We start from the raw sequence: 26,406 nt of genomic DNA, 5'->3' as shown, positions 1-26,406 counted from the left end.
TAGAGGGGCCCATAAATTCCACAAAACTTGGAATCCCAGAAGAGTTAATCTGGTCTGAGACCTTGAACCAAAGACTGGTAGGACTGAGAAGTGAAAGAAACAATTCCAGAGATCTCACTAGGTAAGCCTAAAGTTTATTATTTGTTGCTATACAGGACCAATTGTTATGGTAATTTGTGGTGACAAAACGTGCAATTGAATTGTTGCGATGTTGGAAATGAGTATGCGTCGTTTTAAATGTTAGTTATTTATGTTTCCTTTTTCATTTAATGAAGTTTATATAGCAGCTAGAATTGGCTTTGATGGGGGGGTCTGCGAACTGTTTGGGGGGCCGTAAGGGGTCTGCACTAGTGAAAAGGTTGGGAACCACTGACTTAGGCTAATCAAGAAGTTTCATCAGGATTTTGTGAGGAAATTGTGTGATTTCTTTGTTCCAATGTTCACTCAGAGGGAGGGAAACATGACAGCAACAGAAGTTTCTCAGACCTTGAAGAATAACTCAGAGTGGAAACATTTGGTGCCCATGAGGCACTGAACAGATACTAACATGAGACCCTGCATCCTATTTAAAGACAAAGATACCAGGAAACAACTATAAATCTCTGAGCCTAATTTTCGTATTGAGAAGATTCTAAAATCACTATCATGAACAAGAGGAAATATGTTAAAGGGAAGGAGACTGGGCTGGGCAACTGAGTATTTTCATTTTTATCAGCTTATAAACAGTCTAAAGGGGGCAAGTAGAGAAGTTTGAGTAACTAAGATTTAACAGGAAAATGGTTACATTAATACCATGCCCAACAGGGAATGAAAGTTTCAGTTGTGACAAATCAGCTTTTTTCAACAGAAAAATGTTAATCACAGAAATCCTGGCCAGCTCTAATTATGGCCTGATATATCTGGGTCATTCTTCTTCACACCAGCAAGATGTGATAGCTTTAGAAAACAAATGTTTCTAACATCTGTAGAGGTAGTTCAGTGTAGCCTCATCACTTTGCTGGTCCTCTCTTTACATTGCTCTAGTTTTCCCCTCCCTCCCACCCCCCCAATAACATACTGTGCTTTCTTCTACAGAATCATCACCCGGTCCACTTAAGAGTGCTTCTGAGAAAGCTGTAGTTCAGTTTCAAAGAAGTTTAACAGACAGAATGCGTACAGTAACAGAAGGCAAACACACACTATTAGGAAGACTTTATAAACAGGAAGAAACACAAGGCATCAGCAGAACACAGATGTACGGTGATCCTTCAGCTATAAAACAGGTTGGTTAAACGACCTTTCTATTGAACTAGCATGCAAAAAGAAAATACAAATAATCCACAGAGATAAAGATGGAAGAGGTCTATTTGATTATCTAGCCTGTCCATACTGGTGCAGGATTACTTCCCTAGAATAAGTTTGGGCTTGAGCTTTTGGGGTTTCCACATCACTGCTTTTAGGAGATTGACACAAGTTAGCAGATTTAATTGAAAGGAAATTTTTCCTTATTGTAAACCTAGATTTTTCTTTGCTTTAATTTCATCCCATCCCTTTTAGGAACACCTTTCTTGACCATCTTAACAGTTCCTCCTCCTCTGCATTCATAACCTTTAAATACTTGAAGGTTTTATTACAGCTTCCTTTACCAAAGTAAGTGGGAAGTGAAAATACAAGCTTCCCCTGAACAAAACAAAACCATACTAATGTATTATGTTAATACTGTGCTGGCTTTCCTTAACCTGCAGACAGAAAATTCCAGTGCCAGGGCTTTTGCTCAAACAGCAGAATAAATTAACCAGACTAGTTAATTTTGCTACAACTGATCAGAACCAATGCCACCTTGCACTAGGGATGTTAAGTATTGTGTTTTTATATAAATGTGTAACTGCAGCAAGGGGGGACAGCACATGTGGAGAGCCAGCTTAAAAACTGCCTGCCTGCATGCACGTTTCAGCTCCTGCCTGCCTCCTCCACCCTCAAAGGCAGAAGTGCGTGGGAGAGGGGCAGGAAGCTCCACACGCATACTGGCTCCTCTGCCTCCCCCTTCCGTGCTGCTGCCTGTGATAGAGAGGCAGCTGCATGGAGGGGGGAACGAAGCAGGGAAGCTGGCTTCTTGCATGTACTGGCTAGGGATGTTAAAAACTAGTCGACTATCTAATAAGCATTTGCTTATCGGATAGCCTTTTCACTAGTTGATTCCCCACCCCCACGATGTCTCTATGAGATGAAGGCAGTAAAGGGGGGGGATGCAAAGGAAGGAGTACTTCAAAGTGGCAGTGCTGCACAGCTGTGAAGCACTGCAGCTTTGAAACTCCAAGGCGGCATTTCAAAGGAGCAGCCCATGCACAGATGATCTGCAGATCATCTGTGCAGCAGCTGCCCCTTTAAAATGCCCCATCTTGCGTTTCAAAGGGGCAGCTGTCATGGAGCCCGGGATCATCTGGGAATTCCCATCTGATCCTGGGCTTCCCGCAGGATTTCCCCAGAACCCAGGATCAGCTGAGGAGTCCCCAGAGGACCCCAAGTTCCACTGCCCCTTTGAAACACTGCCTCCCGGGGCGATTTCCAGGGAAGTGCCGCGTGGAGCCCGGGGTCAGCTGGGGAATCCTCAGCTGACCATAAGCTCTTAGCAGCATGCAGTGTAGTATGGACTAGTCGATAGGCACTTCCACATTCCTCCTTTGAAATGTACAAGAGCCCCCACTGAGGACTCTTGTGCATTTCAAAGCAGTGCAGCCCGGAGTCAGCGGGACTTCCCGCTGGCCCTGGGCTTTACATGGAGTTCCCCATTCCTCCTTTGAAATGTACAAGAGCCGCAGTGGGGGCTCTTGTACATTTCAAAGAAGGATAAGGAAGGGCATATCGACTAGAAGATGAAAATTCCATTGACTAGTCAATTAACCACATTTTAACATCCTTAGTACTGGCTCCTGCCTATCCCCCCTTATCCTCCATGCTGATGCCTTTGTCAAAAGCAGCAGCGGTGGGGGGGACAAGGGGTGAGATGGCTCCGTGGGATCCAGCATGCACCCTCTTTATCAGAGGAAGCAGCGCAGGGCAGCAGCTTGTGTACACTGGGTCCTGCAGAGCTGGCTGCCACCTTATTTGAAACTGCTGAAAATTTTCAGCAGTTACATGGTTAGCCAATTACTTTTAACTAGGCATGTTAAAATGAGTGTAATACAACTACAGTAACAACTAATGATGTTAAATTTAAATTAATCAACTAATTGAATAGTCGATGTAATTTGCATCAATGATTTGATTAGTCAGTAAAGGTACCTCTGCCTTTGAAATGTATCAAGAGCCCTGCTGGTTCTTGCTACGTTTCAAAGGCGGAAGCACTGAAGGCAGCATGGCCAGCCAGGAAACTCAAATAGTCTCCTGCTAGCCCCGTGCTCCCGGCACCGCTTTGCTTTTGAAATGTAAAAAAAGCCCTGCTCTTGCTGCATTTCAAAAGTGGAAGCGCCACCAGATCCGCACTGAGCTCCTGCCCCTTCTCTCCATGGAGACTGTGCTGAGGGAATAGGCTTTTAACTGGCTCCCCTCAACACCGGATTCTGCTCCCCCCCTTGCCATCTCTCTCTGTTGCAGAGATATGTAGGTCCCTTTCTCCACACACCAGGTTCAAGTCTGAGGTAGGAATTCTACAGCTCTACCTCTCACCATCCCAGTGTCCAACTGGTCCCATGGTCCTATGAGCTTACATAAGAACTGACTGAAAAGGAGGTGGGTGTGCTAAGAGGAGGGATGTTTGTGTGGAGCTCAGAAAAGCAGGGATATGCAGGTGGTCAGAGCAGAGAGCGTGATAAACACTGTTAGGGGAACTAGAGCAGTGTGTGTATATGAGTGGGGGGAGTGTCTCTGAGCAGTTGGAGAGAAAACAGGAGATCAGAAATGAGAAAATATTGGGGATGGTGTTGGAACAGAATATTGAAGAGATGGAAAGATGGGGGCCAAGCTGGATGGTGAAGGATATTGGAGAGCTTTATCTGCCCCTCCCCACCCCAAAACCACCACATCTGTGTCTACTATACATATCCACACCCAAAAAAATCATCATTGACTCCATGCTAGTCTCTGAACTGCTTCTGCACTTATTCAGTTCCTCAACCAACAGGTTTGATGTTGTGGCCTGCTTCTTGTGTGGAGAGAGAAAAATCAAGGTGTACTGTACAGGCAGAACTTAAACAACAGATGGTCTGGTAGCACTTTATAGACTAACAAAACATGTAGATGGTATCATGAGCTTTCGTGGGCACAGCCCACTTCTTCAGATGATTGGCTACCCCTTGAAACTTCTGTACAGGCAGAGACAGGAGAGGATACAGAGGCAGTGAAGGGATTAACATGCAGCCAATGAGTCCTGTGACCAGCATAATCATTGCCAGGCAACCGAAGCAGTGAAGAGTGAGAGCTGGTACACACTCAGTTACTGAGAATTTTTTTTTCTTGTTTTAAGGCAAGAGAATTAAATGCCCCAAAACTTAAAAAACATAACAGGAGTAACTTGTGCCCTTACAGAATAGCTACACTGAAACCTCTGAATACCAAGAAATAAAGTGCAAGTACACAACACACCCACAATCTTATCCAAATTAAATTTAGGTAGACAGAATACAATTCATTACTGAATATGGACAGGCTAAGAAGCTAATTACCACTACTCTTTGAAAAAAGTAGTGTTGAATTTTTAAATCTGAACAATGGTGTAAATCTCACTTGGAATACTAAGTACAAATTTAAAAGGGGAAACAGCCAAATCTAAACACCAAATAGTCCTGCAGCACCTTAGAGACTAACACGTTTTGTTAGTCTCTAAGGTTCTGCAAGACTATTTGCTGTTAACTTTTTCCAGTTACAGAGTAACTCGGCTACCCCTCTGAAGCATCTAAACACCAGTTTTTGTATAATCTACAACAGTGTTTCCCAATTTTATTTGACCACAGAACTCTTTTAAACTCGAAAGAATTTCGTGGAACCCCTAATAACAGTCTTATATATGGAGCAGGGTATCCAGAGAAAGCTGGGAATGCGGGGTCCTGGCGGGGGGGAAGGGGGGGCGTAAGTGAGGACGACTTGGGTGTGGGGTCTGGGCACAAGGGGGGGCCGCTTACCTGACTTGGCACCCTGCTGCAGCAGGGAAACCCTCCCAGCAGCACGCTCTTGTTCCAGTAGGGGGGCAGGAGAAGGAGCTCAGCGCCCCCTCCCTCCCCCCAATGCAGCAGGGATGTCAGCGCAGCTGCAGCACCAGGTCAAGCCTCCCGTTGGCAGAGCAGTGGGAAAGGTGTGCGTGTGTGTAGAAACCCTGACCTTCCCTGCCAGACCAGACCAGACCCTGCCGCTTCCCCAGCAGGGTGGGGATGAGCATGGGAGGGGAGAGAGTGGCAACAAGCCCAAGCACGCCCCAGGGGAGGGGGGTGTAGCGAAGCCCCTGCCGGGGCGCAGGCAACAATTTAAAAATGCCGAGATCCAGGAGCGGCTACTTGGCGCTGCAGACCCAGCCACCCCTCCTTTCCCAGCAGCAGCAGCTGTTGTAACAAGCCACTGCCTGCACACAAGGAGGAGGCTGCGTGACACCAGAGGCCTGGTGGGACAGAGGAAGTCCTGCGAGGTGAGGAGGGGGCTGCGCAGTGGTGGGGCAGCTGCAGTGGGTGGTGGAGTGACCAGAGCCATACACCGTCAGAAGGCCGCCCCCGCCATACAGCTTCAATGGGAGCTGCAGGGGGCAGGGGAGTAGAATTTTCTCACAGAACTCTTAGTTTCACTTTGCAGAATCCCAGGGTCCCGCAGTACCCCATTTGGGAAACACTGATCTACACGTTTCTTGAAGGCCACTAATCCAAGTGTTTACCTGGCCTGATCTTGCTTTCTCTGCAAAATCTGAAAGGCCCATATACAAGATGGTCTGGCTACTAATGGCGAAAACTCTCTAAAAAAGGGGGAGGGTCTGTTTGTGTGAAAATAACAGGCAATGTATCAAATTTATCTTTTGAGACTAGAAATACAAGACAATGATATTTTGTTCATTCCCTCTTAAGTACCTGGCACTGGCCATTGTCAGAAGACAGGACACTGAGCCAGATGCACCATTGGCCTGACCCAATATGGCCATTCTTGTGCTCTTGTGAGTTACAACTTGAAATATTGAATTTAGCTATATGAGATCTGTGGCTAAGGGGAAAGCTACTGTTAAACATATTAATTAGTAAAATAGTTTACAAGTTTTGCCCTCAAAACTTGTAATTTTGGCCCTACTGCATAAAATGTTTGTTGAGACCAGTTTAGTGAAGAAAAATATACCAGTGAAGTCTGAAGCCTATTGATACCTAATCAACATATTACTTAGGGGTGTAAATATTCCAGATTGTAGAACTTCCAGAGTCTGTAGCTAAACAGACTTACCCCCAGAAACAACAATAATTCTTCTATCAATTGTGCTATTGCTTCTTGAGAGGGTAAATTATGTCTACAGCAATGAAAAAAATCTCTTCTGCCATTGTAGCACATTTACACTGTGGCACCACAGCAGCAGTTACAGCATCACAGTTGTAGTGATTGTATCAGACAACCCCTTGCCTACAACTTTTAGACTCTCCCAAATATTTCTTTCCCACTCCAGAAAACTAGTTTTCAAGGTATCCTGTCAAAATACAATTTCTATAATGACCTTAATACCATGGTTCACAAAAAATGAAGCTAAACCAATGGACTTATCCTTCAGCTCTGTCCACATTAAAACTTTGTGTAAAAGTTTCAAAAAAAAAAAAAAATCAAGTCTACTTCCACTTTAACATAGCTGTTAAAATGTGTCACAACCATGCTGAGAATTAGTGCTTTAGATAGGCATTTCCATAGTACTCTCCACAGCACTGGTGTGTATAGAATCAGAAAACAAATTCTTGGATGTTTTTACTATTTGAAGCTGCATCAGAGAGGCTTAAAAATAGACTTTAAAAAGAGACGGTTAGTTAAAATATGCTAAATGCCCTCCATGGCACAGCATGTGAGAAGGCTAGGAGTCAGGAAGTATAGCTACGTCTAGCGGAGCCTACGTTATATCCTACTGACTACAGTGGGGGTTTGATTAGGCTCTTAGGACTTATCTACCAGAGAAAGTATTACCAATCTCCAGTGAATGTTTTATTTGTTAAGATGGTGTAAAAGGCATAAGAAACACTCTTATTTAGTTTAAACTAAGTTTATTTTGGTTTATCTTATATCTGCTCATAATTAACGGGTAACACCTCAAACAAAGAGCAAAAAATAAAATAAGGATGACCCTAATGGACCAAATTCTATCCTCCAATACAAGTGGCTCCAAAATCAGAATTTGACCCTTCAGAAGCTAAATGCTTTTATTTATTGAGAAATACATAAAATAAAAGGCAATTTTCTGAAGTTCTTCTTGTTTCAATATATTGGTATTCAAGGGCTCTATCTTGCAAGATGCTGTGTATTTCTGTCCCAGTCCAGCAGAGCACTTAAGGATGTGCTTAATTTTAAGTGTATCAGTAGTCTCACTGAAGTAAAACAGTACCACTTAGATGCTTAAAGTGCATCCTTCTGTGCTTTGCTGGGTGGGGTCACAAAGTGCAGCACTTACTACAGAGGTGGGGAACCTCTTTTGGGTCTGGGACTGCTGACCCACAGAAAAATTAGCCTGAGGCTGCACATAAGTGAGAAGCAAAAAAAACCCCAAACCCTCACTGATGTGGCCCCTGACTGAGAAGCAGAAAGATTGCCCCTCACACACCAGAGCCTAGGGGGACCCAGACTAGTAGATTCTGTGTGTTCCATCCATACAGTGGATGGGGGGGGGGGGGGGAGGGGAGAGAGAGGGGAGGAGAGGGGGCTGGAGTGCCAGCACAGGCAATGCTGGGGGGAGCCCTGAGCCTCAGGGGCCGGATCCAGGCAATCCAGAGCTGCATTCAGCCCTCAGGCCTTAGGTTCTGCACCCCTAATTTACTAGGATCAAGCATCTAGTGAAATGAAATACCTGAGTGACCTAAACTTTGTAATCAAGACTCACGAAAATTATGCATCTACTAATTTCATTTTACACTGTGGAATCATAGATGCCAAAAGTTTTCATTGCTCTGTCCCACTGTATCAGAAGAAGGAATATAAAAATATGCCATTTGGGTTTGCAGCACGTTATAAAAAACCTGCACTTTTTACTCAAGCATATGAGATACCCAAGAGCTCTTCATTAGTTGAACTCATGTCTGTTTTAATATATTCCTTACAGCTATTTCCTCCTTGTTAATCAATTAGCCCAAACTGCAGATAGATAACTGCTAGTTTGTCATTTCTGCCTGTTAAAATTGGAGATAAATATTGCTAAATACCAAGGGCTAAATTCTTCCTTTTGATATATTGTGGGGTTCCCTTTAAATTCAATGTCTATCCAAGGCTTTTAGTGGTTTACTAAATGTCCTGGTTAATTTCAGTATAAAACCTAAAGACCTTATCTTAGCACAAATATCATTAAAGTCAACTGAAAGGTCCTCCATACACCTGAATGGGATTTGGATAGGGTCTTAGTTGGTGGCCCCCCCCCCTTTTTTTAAATTCTCCCTCCCCTGCAGATTTTGCTTTTATATATTATGGTTATAGAGAGAACATGGCTTTAATACACACTTTTTAAAGCTAAAGCTAATTTTTCTTCTATGACACTCATTGATTGGATGAATCAGTAATTTTTGTTTGCAAGTTAAATTTGGAAAAAAGTTTAAATCATACACTCCTGGTATAAAGATGGTTTTAATCTGGGGCATATTTACTTATTATATTTGTATACACTCATTTCACATGATCTGAAGAGAATTCTTAGTACATTTCAGTTAAATATCCAACATTTTTCTAGGTGTTGTGCACTGCATTTTATTCCATGGCTGTAGAACAAATATGCAACAGGTAGGGATGGAATAAGAAAGATCTAAATTATACAAAACTAATCTTTATGAAGTAGCACAGCCTCAGTCTAAAATAAGCAATAGTTTCATTCTGTGCTTCATGTCTTTTCTGAAACTGATAGAAAAATAGGGACCTGAGGTGAAACCCAACTGAGCTATGTGGTGCATGTGCTAGCTGCAAGGAGCATGAACCGCTCCAAACCCGACTTCAGAGCTAGCTTTAAAACCGGCCAAGGTCAGCGATAGGTTAGAGCGCACACTTGCATAGAAAGCAATCGCAAAACGGAAGCTGTGAGGAGCCCTGACATTAATGGTGGTTTGCAATGTGCCACTCGGGCGGGGAGGCTCACTTTTGGCTACTGCCCCTAGAAGTCTTAGGAACTGCAGGTTTTGCGTTAGGATGGATCCCCCCCGCACCTCGCCGCTCCTCTACCAAGGAGCCCACACTCACCAAGAACACTCGCAGAGCCAGAGCCCCCGCTCCTGGCCGTGGTGCTGGTCCTGGGCCCCGGACCCACTTACCTGAGCAGGCCCTCGCCTGCCACACGTGCACCCCTCCCCGTCACCCGGGCAGCTGGAAGCCCCTCCCCCCGGTCTCCGGCGTGCTGCAGCCCCTCTTACCTGTGCTGCAGCCCCACCAGCCCCAAAGTGATCACATGGGGCACATCCAGCTCCGTGGGCCACGAGCCGGAGGCGATGCAGCCGAACACGCCGCACTCCTCCCGGATGCCCAGCTCCTCAAACTCCATAGCGCCGGGCCCCGCGCAAACACGTGTCGCCGCCTCGGGAGCGCGGGTCTCGCCGGCCGCCTCCGACGCGAGGCCAATTCCTCCTGCTGCTGCGCGGGCAGCCAGGGACCGCCCCTCCCGCGTCCGCAGGCAGGGGCCGCTAGGGCTGCCTGCTGCCGCGCTCGGCGCCCCTACGCTCGCGTGCTCCGGGCAATGCGCGGGTGGGTGGGAGGGAGGGAGGTTGCCGCTGGCTCTGATCTTGGAGACACACTCAGCGCCGACTCCCCTCCCCCCCCCGATCTGGGCTTGGTACGTTCCGCCCTCCAACCTTCCACGTGCCGCTTGCCAGACTCTCGGCTGCGCTCCAAAGCGCGAGCGGCGGCTGTGCACTGGGGCCGAGGGGTTACCAGGAGGCACCGGAGGGGGCATTGGCGCGTGGTAAATTCTCATGGGGGCGGGGCCAGCAGGAGCGGGTTCCCTTGTCGCCAGAGCCGCGGCAACGAATAGCGGGCTGGCCAGTCATTCCCGCTTCTCTCCGCCCCTTCCGCCTTTGGCTTTCGCGCGCGGGCGGGCTCTGCGTCATCTCCTCGTGTGTGCGCGAGAGGGGAGTTGGCCGCCGCCAGGCACGTTTGCTAACCGGGCCCTTCTGTGTGTCTCGTAGGTGCCTGCCCTGCCCGGCGCGATGGCTCCCGTAGCAACAGGTAACGTCCCGGGGCCCAGCTCTGCACCCGGCGCGGGAGCCCGCTGCCCCGCAGGCTTCCCCAGGGCGGGTGGGGGCTTGCGCGGCTGGGCTCCGCTCCGAGCAGCTCGCCCTTGCCAGGCAGGGGAGGGCAGAGGCGCGCGCCGCAGCGCCTGGGGGAGGCCGGTTAATAAAGAGCGCGTGCGGCCTAGGGCGGGGGGAGCCTCAGTCTTTGTTTTTTAAACCCAAAGCGGGGAGGGGCTGACATAGAACACGCAGGACAAAACCTGCAAAGGCGCGTGGCCGAGTCCAAATTCAGGAGGGTTGAAGGAGAAACTTTAAAAGCTGTTTTCATGGCCTCTGTTCTCCTTCACTCCAAGTGGGCCCCTTAAGGTTCTCCTGACTCCCTTGCCTGTCTGCAGAGCAGTAGCAAGTGAAGCCAGGTGTAATTCATATAAATCCAGTTCTGCTCCAAGATGAGTGAAAGCAAACATAGCATCAACCTAGTGACTTGCTGCTTTATACTTTTTCATTTGAACAGTTAAGGATGCTGAGAATCTCCAATAACTTTCAAATGTCACTTGCTTAAAACCACTTTTTTGTCCTCTTAAGGCAATGTCTGTGTCATGAGCAAAGGGTATGATTTCCTTGTTTGCGTGCACATGCTTGCAGTGGCTAGCTCTCAGCTGGCACAAGTATAAATAGCAGTGGGGCACAGGTAGATCCAGCAAGCGACACAGCTGAACCTTTCCAAATACGAACCTGCCTGGTGGATATGCTTTTTTTTTCCTCGTTCCCTGAAGATGATGCCATCAACAATAGCCAACTATTGTCACACTTTATCTTAAATAAAACTTAGCAGTTTTTGCCTATATGTGTTTGCTTGTATTATTATTAGTACAGAAACAAAGATAAGAAAGATGTGTACAGAGAAATATATCCAATGTGTAAAGTCCTCATAGTTTAAGAATACAAGTCTTGGGTTTTTTCATCAATAATGGAACTAGGTGGCCAATGGTCATGAGATTTTACAGACTCTTGTGTCTGCTGTTGGAACTGAAGTTTCATACTGGTTTTCTAGATGATCTTTAAATGTTCCTCTATAATCACTGAAGAAAATGCTGGAGCATTATTAGAGTATTCCTTCTGGTCTTTAACTATCTCAGCTTCCCAAAATATATTTGAACATATGATTAGCCAAAATAATCGTAATTTATACAACATTTATCATTTAAAAAAATTAACTTTATTTCTCTAGAACTTAAACTTGGGAAAAAAATTAATGAAGGTAAAACAAAAGAAGTCTATGAGTTGCCAGAGCTCGCAGGTTGTGTGCTGATGCAATCAAAAGACCAAATAACAGCAGGGAATGCAGCTAGAAAGGATCATATGGAAGGAAAGGCAGCAATCTCCAATACAACTACTAGCTGTGTTTTTCAATTGCTTCATGAATCTGGTAAGTATTTTACAGGTAAAATACATGCATTTATGTTGTATATGGTAAGTCCTATATGACTGACTGAAATGGCGTAAACATTAATTCACCTAGGTTTTGGAACAGACTGACTTTTGTAAGTTTCTTTATATCAGTGTTTCAAGAGTAACATAAGATTATTGATCTAGACTACTAAACACAAATTAATTTATCATATTTGAAGTCCACCAAACCCAGAAAGCTAATGTGCATTACTGCTGTCTTTCTGGACACCGTTCTCTTCCCTCACGGCCCCCTACCTTATGCTCCTTTTCAACTCCTAGTTTAAAATCAGACTAGAGTATGACGTTAAGATCTTATTTCATACATGTGTCTAGCAAAATCTGTGACTCTGCTCCATTGATTAGGAGTGAAGGAGAGGCAGAAACATCCCCTTACTAAACTGACCAGAGTATGCATTTTAGACTGAGCAAAAGTGCCATTGCAACTGTAAACAGCAGAGGTATCCTGGATTTCTCAACTAGCGGCTAACAGTTGGTGTTAATGCCTTATGGGAGGAGAGAGGCAATTTATTTACTTTGCTGAACTCTTCTGAACTGGAAGGTGATACAAAAGTGGTGTCTATAAGTGAGATGTCTGTTAATTTCTTTCACTTTTCATAGAAACAGAATTTGACTTGCAATTATTGTGAACTAAGAGCAGCAGCTCTAAAATACACATTTGGGAAAAACAGAGAGGGCAGTAAAAGCAAACTTAAAATTCTGTAGCTTCAGAGGGGTAGTCGAGTTGGTCTGTAACAGGAAAAACTTAAAAAATAACAAATAGTCTAGTAGCACTTTAAAGACTAACAAAACATATAGATGGTATCATGAGCTTTCATGGGTACAACCCTCTTCTTCAGATGACTGGAGTGTTGGAAGTACTCTGGTCATCTGAAGAAGCGGGTTGTGCCCACGAAAGCTCATGTAGCCTGGATTTATCAGTTAATCTTGTCAACTACATGCACTGCCCCCTCCTCCGCGCTGCCTTTGATTCAGAGGCAGAAGGGTGGAAGAGGAGCGAGTGAGAGACGGTGGACGTGAGGAGCTGGTTTAAAAGCCGGCTCCCAGCGAGCACCGCATCTACCTGTCCCCCCTCGCACTACCATTGCTGGTTCCTCTGATAGGCAGCAGCACAGAGGGTGAGGTATGAAGGCTAGAGCTGATATGCAGGGGGGTGCCGACTTCCAAGCTGACTCCCCACATGTGGTGGTTCTGTGGATTCACCTCCCTTTTCCCCTCCTACAGAAGCAGTGGGGAGGCGGGGCAGGCAGGAACCATCTTAAAAGCCAGTTCCCACTAGCTCCCCGATGCCGCCTGCCCCCTCGTCCCCACGATTTGCACTGCTGCCTCTATCAGAGGCAGGAGAATGTGCTGGCAGGGGCTCCCTGTGAGTGGGGCCAGGAGTGTTGTTAGCCCTGCCTGCGGGGACTGTCGAATAGTCATGTAACCACTACGATTTCATGGAATTACACGACTATTCAATTACACAATACCTAACATCTCTAGTATTCACCAAATGGGAAATCGACGCTGCTGCAATCAATCTTCCAAAGTTTGATTTAATGGGTCTAGTTAGGGCTCGCTAAACCGAACATAAAAGGTCCCCCCATCCCTCCCCATCAGCAGCAAAGAAACTGTCAAATTATTGCTTATGAAGATACATTCTGCACTCTCTGTAGCTTGCTTGTGAAATTCCTTTGTAGAAGAATGGCTCCTTTTTAAATCCATTAATGAGTGCCCAGGCAAGTTAAAATGTTCTCCTACAGGTTTCTGTGTATTACCATCTCTAATATCTGATTTGTTTTTCTTGGCCTAAACAAAGACTTGAACTGGCTGACATAGGAAAACTGATTTTATAATTACATTCAACACCCCATTGACATGAAAAGCTAAGTATGGAACACTTTCAGCCTGCTTCAGCCTCATTAACACTTACAATTACAATTGACAGGACTACTTGTTTTTGAAGTTAGATTAACATAGCTACCCTTCTGAGACTTTCAAATGATGATGTAATAGTCAACACACTTTACATTGGGAATATCTGCAGAGCTAAATTCATAGCTTGCCACATAATATGAAAAATATTATGGTTGACTTCTAAAATTACTTAAACTGTATGCATGTTTCCCATCATGACATCTGCTTGCTGTTACTCTAGAAGAGAGATGAAAATGGGCAGGCATCCTCTAGGAGCAATGGCTTTGGTTATATATAGCAGTGGTTTTCAACCTGCTGAAACCTGGGGATCTGCAGATTTTATCTAGGATTTTCAAAAGGGTCCTCATCTCTGTTTGACATTTTTTAAAAGGTTGAACACCAGTGACATATAACATCAGGAAAATTGCAAAGTAGCTGGTTTTAAGCAAGTTCTGAAAGCACACTACAAACTAATTTATAAAGCTTTGTATAATGTACAGTATATTTTGTTGGATGGTACTGGAGGGAGAGAATGCTTTCTGAATTGAGACAATTTTGTTTGTCCTAATTTAGGTTTCAATGGGAAAGTGATCATCTTAAGTATATTGTAGCTACAGAACAAAACATGTAGAACTTTGAGAAAACAAACTTCTGATTAAACACTTCTCTTTGATCAGATGTACCCCATTCTGATCACAGTTCTCAGTTCACCCATAGAAGTGTACAGAGCAGTAAAACTGAATCTTTTATATTTAGGAATCAAAACTGCTTTTGTCAGGAAACATGGTGATACAGCCTTCATAGCAGCTCAGTGTGAAATGATTCCAATTGAATGGGTGTGTAGAAGAATTGCTACTGGTTCTTTCCTGAAAAGAAACCCTGGTGTCAAGGAAGGATATAAATTTTACCCACCCAAAATTGAGATGTTTTACAAGGTAAGTACAATGTGTAACTTGCTCGTAAACAAAAGAAGTTAATGTGTTTAATGGTAACTGTCTGCCTGAAATATGAATCTGGCTAATCTAGGGGTGGGCAAACTATGGGCTGCATCTGGCCCATTGTTTGGACCTCGAGGTTGGGAACTTGTCTTGCCATGCTCCCTGTGGCTCCTGGAAGCAGGGGTGGCCTGGAATTTTCTGCATGCTACCTTTGCCCCAACCGCCCCCTTAGCAGCTTCCATTGGCCAGTCACCATGGCCATTGGGAGCTGCAGAGGCAATGCCTGAATATGGACAGAGCACAGAGGCATGGAACCCCCACCTCTGCATGGGAGTCAAAAGGGAGATGGGCTGCTGCTTCTAGGAGTTGCTTTATGTCTGTGCTGCCTGGATTCTGCATCCCTGAGTCTTTCTCCAGTCCTGATCTCCCTCCTCTCCCCCTCGTGTCCTCCAAACCTTTGATCCCGGTTTGGTGTGCCAATCTGTGCCGCAAACCACTGAGCCTGATCCTAGAGCCAGCACCCCCAGCCGAAGCCTTCATTGCCTCCTGCACCCCAACTCCCAATTTTGTGAGCATTCATGGTCCTCCATACAATTTCCATATTGAGATGTGGCCTTTGGGCCAAAAAGTTTGCCCACCGTTGGGTAAATTGCTCCTATTGAAAAAATAATGAAACTGATTATACACAAAACAAGCAAAGGGGGAAAGAGATATATATCACTTTATAACAGCTATAAGTAAAACTCTTTTGACAAGTGGTATTTTAGGTTTACAAGTGTGCCATTAAACTGAAATGAAACTTTACTGATATATTTTAAGCAACTACTAATGACACCGTGTTTTGCAACATTGCAAAAATGTCTTTCATTACAAAAATATTTTCTTAGATCAGAGATTCTCCAACTAGTTCAGAAAGCTGTCTGGTTACATAATGCAATCCTCATTTCCAACATCTGAATCCCATTACAAAGCAACTAAAAATGTGTTAAGCACAATGTTTGTTAATCTTTGATGTAAACTATTGCTGTAATTGAAACAAGGGTGGGGGAGAGGCATTTGTAATCACAAATGGGGAGACAGCATGAGAGAGGAGGTGGTCCATGAGAGTCCGTAACATAGAATGTATGTTAATTGATTTTTTTTGTCTTCTTATCCTTTAGATCACTTAAGTTGTCTGTGTACTTTCACCATTAAACAAATAGAGTTCATATGTGATTTTTCATTCTTGTGTTGGCAGGGTTTGGGAGCATAGCGTAAGTGAGATGATGCAGGAAATAGGGATGTAAAATCCTGTTCAACTGCCCCAGGCAGAGGCTGCACCGGGTCGACATATGTTTTTGTTGACAAAACCTGATAGTGTAGACATACCCTAAATATACAGAGAGTTTTGCCCTAGTTCTTAATGTGGCAAGATCATAGCGGTTAAGTATATATCATGTGAGCCATCCACTAACAGAGACTTAAATATCCTTCTAGAAAGATGTGGTGTCAGCATCACCCTTTCCTTGTGATAAGATAAGGATGTATCACTCCAGGAATAGGCTACCTAAGGGGGAGATCATACTAGGAGGGCAGGAAGTAGGAAAATAAACCTAGAATGAGAAACTTCTGGTTGGACTGGAAGTGGAAGGAGTGAGGAAAAAGAATGATTTGAAGAATGCTACATATTTCAGAGCATCAACATTTAATCTTTTTTACATTGGTTTATCCTTGTTCTTGCAAGACATTGCTGGTGAAGTCCTTCTGACACATATCGTGTGTAGTTTGGGTAAATTTGCCGGTACCCCAGAAATACAGAAGATCATGGTCTATATAGAGAGAGCATTTTTTACCATCTTAATGAATAACATGGAAAAATTGGAATATCTCTGGACAGCCGGTTTTCAGGTTTCCCTGCTGAAAGGAACAAAAGCAAATTGAATTTGTTTAGAGAGTATTGGTTTCACAGTATGCTTCCTTGTAATGCTAGAGTTCTGCAGGTTGGTAGCAACATGTTGTGGGGTGGGAGATGAGAGAAATGGAGCAGAGTGATCAGTCTTAATAAGTAACTGGTCTATTCAGGAATACTCAGTAGCAGAGAGATGCCAAACCAAGTAGCTGCCTTAGCGCTGGATGGTGAATGGGTAGGGAAAACTTTTCTGGGGAACTATGATCTGCTTCCTTGCATGCTGACCACTTCAGAATGGTGCTGACCTCTTCCCTCTGAGGAGAGAGCATGGCTAAAACTGAAGGAATATCCTTGTGAAAATGGGAGACTTCTCCCTCTCTTCCCCCCGCTCTCCTCCTCCTCCTCCTCCTCCTCCACCACCACCACCTTGCCCTCCTTCTCTCAGTTGTAGGGAAACATGAGAAGGACCTGGTCAGTGACCACCCTAGTGCTTCAGCAATATAAAATAGAGTTCCCTTTTGAAAGATGATAATCATACATACAACCTTTTAATAGACAAGATGTATGCACTGCGTGATCTGGCAAAAATATACCGTAATTTAGCGAATATACCTCGCGGTTTTTTCTATTTGAGTAAAAAAAAAATCTTGTATACCCCACACATGAATATAACCCGTGGGGCATACAAGACTTTTCTGTGCTGGGGGTATATTTACGGGGGGGGATTAGCCACTCACCACCCCAGGTTCCAGCACAGCCGCCTGCCTCCGGGCAGGGGAGTGCTCATCCCACAGCTTCCTCCATAGCTGCAGAAAGGGGCGGGGGAGCAGGAACCACCAGCCTCCGGGTGGGGGAGCACTCACCGCCCAGTTCCTGTGCAGCCGCAGGAAGGGGCAGAGGGATGAGCACTCCCCCACCCCTTCCTGTGGCTGCGCAGAAACTGGGGGGCGAGCACTCCCCCACCCAGAGGCTGGCGGCTGTGCAGCCATAGGAAGAGGCAATGGAGAGCTCACCACTTGGTGAGTAAAAAAAATTCTGTATACCCCGCACCTGAGTATACCCCGCGCGGGGGGCGGGGTTTGTAAAAACGTATATAACCCATGGGTTATATTCGCTAAATTACAGTACTCGAAGATTGTTGCTTGCTTTCATACAGCAACTTCTGTCCACTTGGAGATTTTAAAAGTCTTTAAAAGTGAAATGACTACTTGACCTGTATTTAACATACGGGCTGCCAATAAATAAGCAGATTTTAAAATAACATTTAGCAACAGACTTGCATTGCAGCTTAGACCACCCTGGCCTGGCACCTTTGGGAACTGACCAGTCTCGAATGAAGGAGTTGGCCAGACCAGGGGAGGTCAGGGCTAGCTCCCGGCCCTGACCATTGAGCTGCTACATCCCTAGTCCAATTTTTCCCTTTAAGTGGGCCAGGCCTGGACCACCCAGGGAGTCCCCAGGCATATTGAACAAGAAATGTTGCCAGACCAGAGGTTCAATCTGTATTTAGTTAGCTACTAGCATTAAAAGTCCTCTTGGGATTTGTTAAAATTGAGCAGTCTGTAGCACTGTGGAAATAGATGTGTAGGCTAAGTGCTGGTTAGAGCTGAAAAGTGTGCACAGTGTTACAGCTTATTTTATTACTTTTATACTACCTACAATGGAGATAAATTAAATATAGAGCCTCCCCTTTATTAGTGTCTGGTAAAGTCTGAGTGATGTAACTAATTCTTTAGGACTTACTAGCATGTTTAGAAACATTTACTGAACTAGTTTTGTGGATTGACCTAAAAAGACTGAAAATTTTGTCTTAAACTTGCCTCTCTGATGCACCTTCCAGTCTTAGCCAATGTCTGCACTACCACAGAAAGTCAACCTAAGGTGCACAACTCCAGCTATGTCAATAATATAGTTGGAGTCAACATACCTTAGATCAGTGGTCTCCAACCGTTTTTAAGCACAAGATCACTTTTTGAATTTAAGTGCCATCCAAGATCTACCTCAAACCCAAATACCCTTGCCCCACCTCCTTTGTGCCCCTTCCTCAAGGTCCCTGCTCACTCCATCCTTCCTCTCTCCCTTACTTTCACCAGGCTGGGGAAGCAGGTTGGGGTGCAGGCTCTGGTTTTGGATTAAGGGATCTGGAGTGTGAGAGGGGCTCTGAACTGAGCCTGGGGCAGGCAGTTGGAATGCCAGAGGGGGTTCAAGGTGCAGGCTTGGGAGGGTGTTTGGATGCAGGGGTGCTCTGGGCTAGGGCTTGGGGTGTAGGAGGGCGTTCATGACTAGGGTAGGGTTTTGGGATGTGGTGACAGCACTGCTTACCTCAGGTGGCTCCTGGGTGGTGATGCAGTGGGGCTAAAGCAGGTTCACTCCTGCCCTGGCCCTGCACCACTCCCAAAAGCAACCAGCAAACTCCATCCCAAATCCTGCTGTGCCCCCTCTCTGCTCTGTGGACATAGGATACAAAGTGGGAGGGGCAGTACCTTGAAATCAGGGGCTCCTGAGGGGACAGCTCCAAGGCAGAGGGCAGGAGATGTGCAGCAGTCTGGGGGGTGGGAAGAGAAAGGGAGGACAACTGAAGTGCTGGGTTTGATAACCTCTTGGACAAACCTATTGGGATCATCTGTCAGAGGCTCCAAGATCTACCAGTACATCCCGATCTACTGGTTGGTCACCACTGCCTTAGACTGAGTTGCCGTGGAGTCTCTGCTGTGGGGGGAAGGAGGATTGACAAAATAAACTCATGTACTTACCTTACTCTTCTTCTGTGTGTGTGGGGGGGGGGGGGGAGATAAAGTACAGGGTTCGACCGCAAAGTGATCAGCAGTCAATTTGGTGGGTCTTGACTTGGTCCACTAAATTGACTGCCTATGTATCGATCTCAGAGCCTTAATCCACACTGTAGAGGGTAATGTGCAAGTGAACTATACTTTTTGAAGTTATAGTAAAAGTCTTATTGTTGGATTTTCAGGATGATGCTGCAAATGATCCACAGTGGTCTGAGGAGCAACTAATTGAAGCCAAGTTCTGCTTTGCTGGACTTACTATTGGCCAAACTGAAGTAGATATTATGGCCCACTCTACACAGGCTATTTTTGAGATACTGGAAAAATCTTGGTTACCACAGAACTGCACTCTTGTAGACATGAAGGTATTAGAAAATATCTGTCTTGTAGATCATGGTTCTGAAAGTAGTGGAATAAGTTTTTGATGCTACTTTACAGCTCTTCAAAACTGCTCTCATTTAATTTTGCTAGATTGAGTTTGGTGTTAATATAACGACAAAAGAGATTGTCCTTGCTGATGTTATTGATAATGATTCTTGGAGACTGTGGCCATCAGGAGACAGAAGCCAGCAGAAAGACAAACAGGTAATATTACCATTTTGGGACTGAATTAGAGATAAAAACAAAACTATATCTCATTTTGTTGGGGGATGGAAGGTGGAAAACAGCATGTAAGCAGTCTGTGCTTATGCAAACTAGGCCACATAGACTTGGTCTGATCCTGTTAAAGTTAGTTGCAAAATTCCCATTGACTTAAATGGCAACAGAATCAAGTCCTTAAGGATTCCTGTATTGTTAACCGGAATTCCCACAATATTTTCTGGTGCAATGATAGAGCCCTCTGTACTGTTAAATCTGCAGTGCTCTCCAGAACTTCCAAGTTGCTCATTTTGGAGTATTTGGATTTGCTGGGGTCAAAGTTTCTGCTGTCTTAACTCAGTTTAACTGATAACCAACACTGATGTAATTGCTTAGCTGGAGCAGTAGCTCACTACAAGAGCACTGCTACCCCTGGGGATTACAGAGATCCTGCAGGGGATACAGCAGCTCACCTAGATATTTGCCTAGTTTCACAACAGGGTATATAAAAACACTAGTGACGTCAGTATGAACTAAACTTTTATATCAACCAATGACTTGTTTATACTGAAATGTAAGTACAGTACTCGTATTGCAATTGATTTATAATTGTGTGGTAACTGTAGCTGCATTGAATGTTGCTTTTGTGAAACTTTTGTGATTTTTAGTCATGTCCAACATGGGAGTGGCCTCCCTAGTGTGCGCAAGCTGCCATAACATATGCCCACGATAATCCATGAGTAAGATAGCAGTGTTCTAGTGCCATTACCAACAAAGTTCAATTAGACCTGCTTCTTTTAAAAACTGAATTACATAAAAAATGAATGGTGTTTCTTTGTCACTTATGTTAGGTGTTATACAACAAAATGCATCTGAGCAAATCCCTGGTATGGTGTTAATCCACCACTAGTATAACTTTGTTTCTTTTGTTAGATGTTGGCAGTGCTCTGCTTCCAAATGAAAATTTACATGCCAAAGCAGCATGGTTTGTAATTTGCAAAGAAGCCTCCAACTAACTGGTTGGGCATGAGATGCCTGGCTAACACATCATGGCTGAGGCAGCCAAGCACAAAAGTTGTTTTCTCTCAGAAAGGAATTGACTGAAGTTGGGGGTGATAGTCTACTATAAAATGATGGAAAAAATTGCTTGCTGGAGCTAATGGCTCAATTTGAAATGTGGGGATTCCCCTGGTATCATGTTGGAAGTCTTGGAAGAATCTATTATAGAAAGAACATATATTCCAAGAAACAGGTGTTGGAAAGATGGCATAAAATTTTGTAGCCTCTAGTAGTTGGAAGGTTTTAGTTGCATCTTGTTAACTATATAAGTATCAAAATGATTGACCATCACACTTCCAAATAGAATATCATGTATAATTTGCTATCTGTGTATTTCAGTCTTACCGTGATCTAAAAGAAGTGACTCCTGAAGCACTGCAGATGGTTAAAAGAAACTTTGAATGGGTTGCAGAAAGAGTGGAGGTACTCTTTGTTAGTTAATTGTAGTCTGTGTAGAACTTGACAATATCTTCTGTACTCTGTTAAAGAATTGTGGTTCATTTTTCTTTCTTTCTTTCCACTTCAGTTGCTTCTGAAAACAAAGAGCCACGGTAGAGTTGTGGTGTTGATGGGATCATCCTCTGATCTTGGCCACTGTGAAAAAATAAAAAAGGCATGTGCAAATTTTGGAATTCCTTGTGAGTTACGAGTAACATCTGCTCACAAAGGACCAGATGAAACTCTGAGGATCAAGTCAGAGTATGAAGGTAAACCATCTGATATAGTAGGTTTTACCCATGAAAGCTCATGGCTCTATATATTTTTGTTCATCTCTAACGTGCCACTGGACTACTTGTTTTTAAAGTTACAGACTAACGTAGCTACCTTTCTGAGATCTGAATAGTCATGTTAAGTTTAGAACCAATAACTAGAGTTCTTCAAATTCCTAAGAACTTTGCCACAAAGGGTACGTCTAGACTACATGCCTCTGGCGACAGAGGCATGTAGATTAGACTACCCGGCATAGGAAAATGAAGCGGCGATGATTATGCATCATCTTGGGATGAGGCTTACCTGGGAGGTCGACAAATGCCTTTGATGTCTACCGCGGAGCGTGCAGACTACCGCGCTGAGCCGACAAACAGCTGATCGGCTCAGCACGGCAGCCATGTAAATTTAAATGAAGCGGCGATTATTTAAATCGCCGCTTCATTTTCCTATGCCGGGTAGTCTGATCTACATGCCTCCGTCGTCAGAGGCATGTAGTCTAGACCAGGGGTGTCCAAACTTTTTTCAAAGAGGGTCAGATTTGATGAAGTGAACATGCGTGAGGGCCGACCATTTTGCCTGACATTCTTTGAACCATTAAAATTAAATGCAAATTAACTATTTTATGCAAAGTTTATTGCAAACGGCATACTTTTCATTTCGTCACATGGATGACAAATCTAAACAGGTGTTAAATCACTCTGCCTTTCATATCTGAAGGCCAGATGAAAAAAAAAAATCCAGGAAGCTGAAATATGTGTCAGGAACATTGTAAAGTACATTACATATTATTGGTAATAAAGGTTGTCTGTCAACTTTTAAGTTCAAAAAATATGAACAGGAACATAACACCAAGTATACATGTTGTGTCCAAATATATTTATAACTGATTTAGACCAACTGACATTAACTGAGATTTTACAATGTATTCATCTCAATACATATGGATTCGTTGGGGGCCATAAAAGATAGATATTGCCAAATTACCTGTGGGGCCGTATTAAACCGGAACACGGGCCGCAATTGGCCCACGGGCCGGACTTTGGACATGCCTGGTCTAGACGTACCCAAACTGCACAAAAATCCTCTCCTTTTTATAACCATCTCTTATGTATCTGAAGATTTACCATGTCTACCCTCAATCTTTGGCAGATTAAACAAACTTATTTTTCTAATCTTTCCATAGGTCATGTTTTTTTAGACCTTAACCATTTTTGTTGTTTTCCCCTAGATTTTTTCCAATTTGTGGTGCATAGAACTAGTGTTGAAATTCAGATAATTATCAGTGCTGAGTAGAATGGAAGAATTAATACTTTTTGTCTTCCTTACAATACTTCTGCTAACATATCCCAGAATGGGGGAGTGGTGTCTTTTGCAGCAGTATTACATACTTGTTTAGTTTATAATCCATGGTCATACTCAGATCCTTTTCTTTATAACTCCTTTCTAGGCAGTCATTTCCCATTTTGTATTTCTGATTATTCCTTCCTAAGTGAGGTGAATTGGAAAATACTATTTCTTTTGCTTGTCATTTTTTCAGTGCACATATTCAGTGAAAAATAGTAATATAAAGTGAGCACTGTACACTTTGTATTTTGTAATAGAAATTAATATATTAGAAAATATTGAAAAGCATCTGAATATTTTAATACATTTCAATTGATATTCTATTTAACAGTGCAATTAATCCTGAGTGTGTTTAGTTAATCCCATCAGTTGATAGTGATAAATCTACAGCCCTAATATTGATTAATTCTGTTGCAACAGGACAAAGTTTTCAACTGGTAAAGAATCCAGTGATTCAGCAGTTCCATTAAGAAATGGCCAGTATCCACCATTATCATTAATCTTGAAGGTTTTCTTCCCCTGCATAAGATAGGGACTAGGTGGGTGAGTTGCCCCTGGTATGCTACTTCTATAAATGGTGTACCAACAGCTATGATGTACTGTTACTGAATTATGGGGAATTACAATACTGTATTCCATACAGAGACATGAATGGCAGTAAAACTAAACTGACTGATCAAAAGAATAAAAAAAGTCTGTGTTTGTGTGTGAGAGAGAGCACATAAATACAGAGCTTTTCAATGAAAATGGTGGGTGGAAGGAAGAATGCATTGTGCTTCTTCCCCCCCCCCCCCTCTGTTTTTGATAGTTATTGTTCTTGTTTGTTATAGGTGATGGAATCCCTACTGTGTTTGTGGCAGTAGCTGGCAGAAGCAATGGCTTGGGACCAGTGCTGTCTGGTAACACTTCATATCCAGTTGTCAACTGTCCTCCTCTCTCAGCTGATTGGGGTGCTCAGGATGTATGGTCTTCTCTTAGACTGCCCAGTGGTGAGCAGAATTATGTTGACCTAGGGGATGTGTAGTTACAGTCCTGTAGTAATTAGACTTTTTTAATATTGGTCACATCTGCCAAATTCAACAATGCCTTTGTTCATTTATATTTTGTCAGTTCTGTCAGTACTGCAGAGGGTTTGGAGAGGTAAATGTTTTGACTGTAATCATTAAAATTTCAGTTTTCCTGGCATAGATGGAGAAAAGAGCCTTAGAAAGATATGGGGGGGAGGGGACTTAACTTCCATTGTATTCTTACTTAGATGATTGAAGTTTAAAATGGTACTGAAATTGATGACATCTTTAAAAATATCAGCTTGAGAATTATTTTCATGTTTAACTTCATTACACTGTTTTAGTATGAGTCAATATACCAACTTCTATAAAAGTGAAAGACCCTTGGTGTGATGCTTTAATGTAGACAGAATTCCGTTGCTGTTAAACTGATTCAGTTCTGGGATGCATGTAGCTTGAATTTAAAAACTTCATTTTTATAGACATGGAACAATTCTCCATATGTCTGTTTGAAGGTATATGCTGATTTATTGTTGCAAAATTGTAGCAACATTTGAATGAAAGAGGCTAAACCATATGTATTGGGTGGTGTGTTTTGTTTTATCAAAAGCTAGGGGATTCTACATTCTTCAAATATGAGGTGAGGTTTGGGGCATGTTGATCATGTCAGTTGAAAATGAGCAATCTTGTCTTCCTCTAGGAATAAAGGAATAAGGTTTATCTTTAGGATTATTGAGGTAATATTGTTTCTCTCTTTTACAAATTAGAGTGGACAAAGTAAGTAAAATTAAAAAATCCTTTACTATAACCTTCAGGGCCTGAAAAATTACTTGCTAATAATTATAATAGTAAATCCTGTTTTGATAAGATTGGATTTTTTTCTTCTCCAACAGGTCTAGGCTGTCCTACTATACTCTCACCCGAAGGAGCTGCACAGTTTGCTGCTCAGATTTTTGGATTAAGTAACCACTTGGTGTGGGCCAAGCTGCGTGCAAGCACATTGAATACGTGGATCTCCTTGAAGCAGGCTGACAAAAAGCTTAGAGAATGCACCTTATAAATAACTTGTTAAAAGGAAAGTAATGCATACATTACATTGGTCTCTCAAAAAATAGAGGCATGTGCAAACTGTCTTCATGTGGATCAGTTGGAAATTTTAAACCCTTTGTTATACAAGAGGTTATGCCTTGTCAGTATGGTAGATGATAGTATTTACAATTGGTTTCATTTTGTCTTTTTAAATAAATGAAAGCATACAGGATAGTTATTCTTTGACTCACTTGAAATTTTGTGGTGGTCTGCTTTAGTCCTTGTATACTGCATTAGCTATAGACTGCATAATATCAAAATGCAGATTTAGTGCAGTCTGCACTGGAATTAATCACTGTTTTCCCTAGCAGCTGTGCTATGGAATGTGTTATTGGTGCATCTTGGATTTCATAGTTCAACTGGAGTGCTAATCCAAAATAGAACATCTTTATGCTGTTCAACTTGCAATTATGAATATATGCTCCTTAAGCAATAACAAAGCTGTAGATTTGCAAACCTAACTAGAAGACAGTTCTAGAATGGACTCGGATATCCAGCTTTCCGACTGGAGGTTGTAAAAATGTCTGGCTTTTTTTCCATACACATCACAAGATAGGATGGATGTTGGCTGATTTCAGTATTTCCTGAAGCAATGTCCTCATGTTAACATGTTCCTTATACAACAGCAGATGAATAACTCATAGTAATCATGTGTTCAAAGTTGACTTGTAAGCCTTTTGTCCTCTGTTCAAGTAAAAGTGCTTTTCATTTCATTAGTTATGCTTTAAAGAGCCTCTGATAATCTCAAATAGACTTAATTTTCTAAAAATTTTGGTGGGTATGTATCTTTCTTTTATAGGGAGAAGTTGCTAATGAAACTTTTCATAAACTCACTGAAGGTAGAAATACTTATGAGATCTGAGCATGATTTTGCTTCACACTTTGTTCTTAACTAAGTTAACTTTATTACAATACTGATTCTAAGGAACATGCAATTTCCCAACTTATGTATTTGCTTTTAAAATGACAAATTGCTAAGTTCAAATTTCCTTTCTGCAGAAGTTTCTCTATATTCATGCTGTCTAGTTTAGTGTCAGCCATAACACGTTAAACTTAATGGCTATGCTAAAGAACTTTATAGCTACATGCATACAGCACTACTAACATGCAACCACCTTTTGCAAAGGGTAGTATCAGGCAGTGCACCATTGCTGGTGGAGGAGAGGGAACTTCAACTAGAGGTAAAAGAACCAAGCCCCTGTGCTTCCACATAGTCCCATGTGTGATTTCATTGTCACATTGAGTTGGACCATAAAATCTTGCTTACTTGAAAAACTAGTACATGACAGTTGATAATTTATGTAC

The 26,406-nt window shown here is 43.2% G+C and overlaps 2 protein-coding genes across 2 annotated transcripts in view; one reads left to right on the top strand and one right to left on the bottom strand.

The window, feature by feature from the left end:
• PPAT (phosphoribosyl pyrophosphate amidotransferase) overlaps positions 1-9,369 on the bottom strand; it is an 80,855-nt gene extending 71,486 nt beyond the window's left edge. The window contains exon 1 of the mRNA XM_075930381.1: positions 9,349-9,369. The gene's annotated coding sequence lies outside the window, so the exon portion shown is untranslated. The remainder of the gene's footprint in view (positions 1-9,348) is intronic.
• PAICS (phosphoribosylaminoimidazole carboxylase and phosphoribosylaminoimidazolesuccinocarboxamide synthase) overlaps positions 1-25,279 on the top strand; it is a 61,691-nt gene extending 36,412 nt beyond the window's left edge. Inside the window, exons 11-20 of the mRNA XM_006113500.4 lie at positions 1,075-1,262; positions 10,287-10,326; positions 11,563-11,760; positions 14,457-14,635; positions 19,498-19,677; positions 19,784-19,897; positions 21,290-21,373; positions 21,477-21,657; positions 23,836-23,994; positions 24,906-25,279. Of these exons, the coding sequence (XP_006113562.2) occupies positions 1,075-1,262; positions 10,287-10,326; positions 11,563-11,760; positions 14,457-14,635; positions 19,498-19,677; positions 19,784-19,897; positions 21,290-21,373; positions 21,477-21,657; positions 23,836-23,994; positions 24,906-25,072 (1,490 nt within the window). The 3' untranslated portion in view covers positions 25,073-25,279. The remainder of the gene's footprint in view (positions 1-1,074; positions 1,263-10,286; positions 10,327-11,562; positions 11,761-14,456; positions 14,636-19,497; positions 19,678-19,783; positions 19,898-21,289; positions 21,374-21,476; positions 21,658-23,835; positions 23,995-24,905) is intronic.
• Positions 25,280-26,406: the final 1,127 nt, after the last annotated feature.

This window comes from Pelodiscus sinensis, chromosome 5 (genome assembly GCF_049634645.1).
Source record: "Pelodiscus sinensis isolate JC-2024 chromosome 5, ASM4963464v1, whole genome shotgun sequence".
NCBI classification, from domain to species: Eukaryota; Metazoa; Chordata; order Testudines; family Trionychidae; genus Pelodiscus; species Pelodiscus sinensis.
Note: the sequence above shows the minus strand (reverse complement) of the source record. Positions and strands in the feature narration are given on the sequence as shown.